We start from the raw sequence: 1,332 nt of genomic DNA, 5'->3' as shown, positions 1-1,332 counted from the left end.
CCGTAATGACTGATATAATAAAAATAAAATACAAAAGCTAATCACATTTCCCGTAAAATAACGAAGACGAAGACCACTCCAAGGAAGGAAGATTATTAAGATTATATTTCGTACACAGAAACACCTGTTAGATGAGAATGGCAAAGAAGAAGGAAATGTAATCAACTTATTCTAAATAGCAAACTTAATCGACGCGTTAACGGATAATACCTTGGGATTGTCTGTTTCAACCTTCATCGTTTAACGTACCTGGCATGCTTTTCGGTCGCACAATCTGGCAGAGGGATTTTCATTCACTATCTTTTATATAGTCCCGTGAAAAAGGGAGAGGATGGGAGTTATGGGAACTTAAGGAATATGTTACATTTCTTATCTGGCTATATAACGATAAAGGGTGGGAAAGAGGAAAGAGGAGGAAAAGTATGGTCGTGTGCTCATGTGTAATTCCTCTCACATGTGCTGATAGAATATACGTAACAATGGTCACGTGTGGCCTTGGGTAACTTGTAGCTTAATGTTATCACCCAATTTTATTTATAGGAAAGTACGGCTTTGTGTCTAAGATAGCACATTTAACGGTAGTTATATAAAAACTGATTATGTACGGATTGCATTGCATAGTGACTTTTTATACATAATATATTTTCCCCATATAATCCTTATGTGCTACCAATGTTATCAATATAACTTATAACTAAGTTATTTTTGATTATTATATTTTCCTTCACTTCAAATATGCCGGCCTTGTACGAGACGATCTCGCGTTTTTGTCCGAGACGATCTCTTGTTTTTGTTGTATACTCGTCGCGATCTAAATCATTCAGAGTAATGCAAGAAGTACCTGCAACCACGCTAGTCTCAACATTACAGACTAACTCACTCGGGTGCTTTACACTCCCATAACTCTAATAAAATGTGACGCATTGCAAAGTCTCTGCCGGTACCCTCATGACCAACGACACAACGAACCTAAACTTTTTTCGCTTGCAAGCACCAACCTTTAAAGCCTTATGCCCCTCTTCCCTACGGGGGACGCCCTGTCACCGCCCTTTCCTCCTGCCGGACGTACCTTGTCATCGGGGCAGTGCACGTGACAGGCGGCGCAGCTGGACAAGAGGACACGTTAAAGCAGAGTCTAACATCAGTGCTTCTAGAGCGCGCGTCACATGATCCTGGCGGATGCAGCGTCCGGTACCACGCAGGACACAGCTCTCGAACTCACCGGCTGGCGTTTGTGTTGAGTGACTTGTCGTGGAAATGAAAACGGTGCTGATCAGTTGAGAAAATGATGACAAAAATGACCATATGTTTAGCTCGTAATATGTATGACTG

General features: G+C 41.4%; 1 protein-coding gene across 1 annotated transcript in view; it reads right to left on the bottom strand.

Moving 5' to 3' along the window:
- The window catches only part of LOC119592582 (alpha-amylase-like), a 7,204-nt gene extending 6,933 nt beyond the window's left edge, over positions 1 to 271 (bottom strand). The window contains 1 exon segment of the mRNA XM_037941460.1: positions 250 to 271. Within this exon segment, the coding sequence (XP_037797388.1) occupies positions 250 to 256 (7 nt within the window). The 5' untranslated portion in view covers positions 257 to 271.
- Between the last annotated feature and the right edge of the window lie 1,061 nt (positions 272 to 1,332).

This window comes from Penaeus monodon, chromosome 30 (genome assembly GCF_015228065.2).
Source record: "Penaeus monodon isolate SGIC_2016 chromosome 30, NSTDA_Pmon_1, whole genome shotgun sequence".
NCBI classification, from domain to species: Eukaryota; Metazoa; Arthropoda; class Malacostraca; order Decapoda; family Penaeidae; genus Penaeus; species Penaeus monodon.
Note: the sequence above shows the minus strand (reverse complement) of the source record. Positions and strands in the feature narration are given on the sequence as shown.